A 2,562-nucleotide genomic window follows, 5' to 3' on the forward strand; every position below is an offset into this window, starting at 1 on the left:
CCACCCTGCAGCCACCTGCCCTTGGCCTCTGCATCCACAGCTGTCACCTTGGGGCAGCAAGTCTCCCCTCAGGCTCCTGGAGGTACGTAGGGTTTAAGGGCTGGGTGGCCTGTCCTGTGCCAGGCACACGCCATCCTGAGCCTCAACTTCCTCCTCCAGGACCAGAGGGGCACAGAGCCACTTCCCCAGGGCATGGAAGGGTTTGGCGAGTGCACCCAGTGCCCAGGGCTGGAGGGCTCCATGTTAGCCGTGGGGTCCCCATCATTATCTCGCCCCTCAAGCTTCCCTGCCTCCTTCTCTGGATGAGGATGAAGAGGATGAGCCTGCCGCTTGGCCAAGGCTCAGCACGTGGCAGTTGTAATCACACAGCAGCCAGCAGCACTGTGGAGGCCAGGGGAGCCTACATTGTACTTTTAATCAGGAGCACCCTTTCTCTCCATGGCCATGCTCCGCAGAGCTCAATACAATACAGATAAAAGTGCGACTTTTGGTTGAAGCAGAGGGGTTGGGGGGTGGGTTATCACCCCACCTGGCGGTCCCTTGTGCTCAGGACTCAAAGCTTAAAATTCACCGGACATGGCCACAGCCAAGGCTGTGTTGAGAGCACAGGGCTCAAAGTCCACTCCCTTCATTTCCCAGCCATTTGACTCTGGGCGAGTTCCTTGACGGCTCTGTGCCTCACTTTCCCCACTTGTCAAACGGAGGTAATTTCTGTGCATCAAGCTCACAGGGCTGCTGTGAGCCTTACGCCAAGCCCTCCACACAGTGCCCAGCACAAAGGAAGCAGGAGCTGGTCATTATCACCACCACTGTCATCGTCACTGTTGTGATGATAGGTGTGTCCCCAGCCCTGGGTGTGCCATAGAGGAGAGGGGCTGTGGCCCAGGCCGACCCCCTCCCCACTCCCAAGTCCCTGGCCTCACCTCCAAGGCAGGCGGATCTTCAGGCCTAAGTAGACAAGGACAGGGAGGATGAAGACCAGTAGGAGATACAGCAGGTCAGTGTGCCAGCCTCCCTTCGTCTCTGGGGACGAAGCAAATACTGGGTCAAACTGAACCTACCTCTGGTTCAGCATGGGGTGGGTGTGGTTGGCGATAGGGTGCAGTGGAAGGAGGAGGGAAGCTGCCGGTCCCTTGAAGTGAAATGGATCTGGGTTCAAATCCTGCTCCCACCCCGACCCCAGGCAAGTGACTTCCTCTCTAAGCCTCAGTTTTCTCATCTGCAAAGTGAGGATAATGACTCCTACTTCACAGAGCTGTCAGGAGGGTGGCACACCCTGGCAGGAGAAGCACCTGGCACCCGACACAGGTCCTGGCAAGCAGAGGCTCCAGAAATGTCAAGTGGCTACAACTGGGGACACACGATTGAGGGACTGCCTTCTGACCATGCCAGAAATCTCAGGGCTCAGGACAATATTTGTCACACAGAGTGGGGTGTCCACCCCAGCTCCACGCCTACCTTCTGGCTGGGTGTGAAAGATGACCGAATCACTCCAGTCACTCCAGGCCCCCTGGTAGGAGGAGCCGGGCTGGGGCCCTGCCCGCATCTGCAGCTCGTAGCTGGAGCCTTTACAAAACTCCAAGGGAAGGAGGGAGACGCTTCTTGAATCCACCGAGATCAGCTTTCTCCCTGGACTCTGTGCGCACAGGAGAAGATGCACGGGGTCAGGGCCAACCAGGTCGGCTCCTGCCTCCAGCAGAACCCCCTTTACCAGCCTCCATGAAAGGCGCCGAGTGTCTCCTCCAATGCCCCACCCCCTCCACAAGAGTCTGGCCCTGGCCTGCGGTCTGGCCACTCCCGCGTGAGTGGCACAGAGCCATGGGCACTGTCTTGGTCTTGCTTGTGATACAAAGCTTTGTTTCATTTCTCTCAGACCCAACAGGAGGGGACCCTCGCTGCTCTGGGACCAGGAAGGTCCCTGGAGCAGTCATGGCCACTCCTGGGAATCTTGAACTGGCAGCATTCCAGACAGCAGGCGCTTTGGGAATTTTCCAATAGTGGGCATTTCAAAAAGTCTTCAACTACAGGCAATGGATGCCTCTGAAAGCCTTCTAAACAATGGCGTTAATGAAAATCTTCGACTGGGACCATTCTAAAGGATGGATAATTCTAGAACTCTTCAGCTGAGACCGCTCTAAATAGCGGGCAGTTCCAGAACTTTCCAACACTCGAAACCAAGGATGCCTCTGCAGCCCCCGCACTTGATGTATCGGTTATCGATACATCTGGAACTCTCCAACTACGACCATCCTCAGCAGAGTGGGGAGGGTCCAGATGCAACTTTTACTGTCACTACTAGACTCGAGGTGGAACCTGGAGACGTGCCAATCCCTTCCTCAGTGGCGTGCTAACGGGGGGGTCACGACAGGAAGAAACGAATTCCAAAGGGTCTTCTTCCCCAGGGAGAAATGAGAGGAGGGGAGCACCAAGGCAGAGTGTAAGGGGAGCTTCCGTCCTTGGTGTGACCTTGGTTTCCACTCTCAGCTGTGACTTACAAGCTCATCTGTCTCTAGGACACTCCCCCTCCCCACCTGGATGCTCTGTACTGCCCCGCCCCCTCCC

The 2,562-nt window shown here is 56.6% G+C and overlaps 1 protein-coding gene across 1 annotated transcript in view; it reads right to left on the minus strand.

Annotated features, from left to right (window-relative positions):
* The window catches only part of IL21R (interleukin 21 receptor), a 32,932-nt gene that overhangs the window by 3,133 nt on the left and 27,237 nt on the right, over nucleotides 1-2,562 (minus strand). The window contains exons 6-8 of the mRNA XM_039885564.1: nucleotides 1,459-1,636; nucleotides 924-1,023; nucleotides 572-711 (exon numbers count right to left, since the gene is read on the minus strand). Coding sequence (XP_039741498.1) covers nucleotides 572-711; nucleotides 924-1,023; nucleotides 1,459-1,636 — 418 coding nt within the window. The remainder of the gene's footprint in view (nucleotides 1-571; nucleotides 712-923; nucleotides 1,024-1,458; nucleotides 1,637-2,562) is intronic.

This window comes from Pteropus medius, unplaced genomic scaffold (assembly GCF_902729225.1).
Source record: "Pteropus medius unplaced genomic scaffold, Ma_sr-lr_union100, whole genome shotgun sequence".
NCBI classification, from domain to species: domain Eukaryota; kingdom Metazoa; phylum Chordata; class Mammalia; order Chiroptera; family Pteropodidae; genus Pteropus; species Pteropus medius.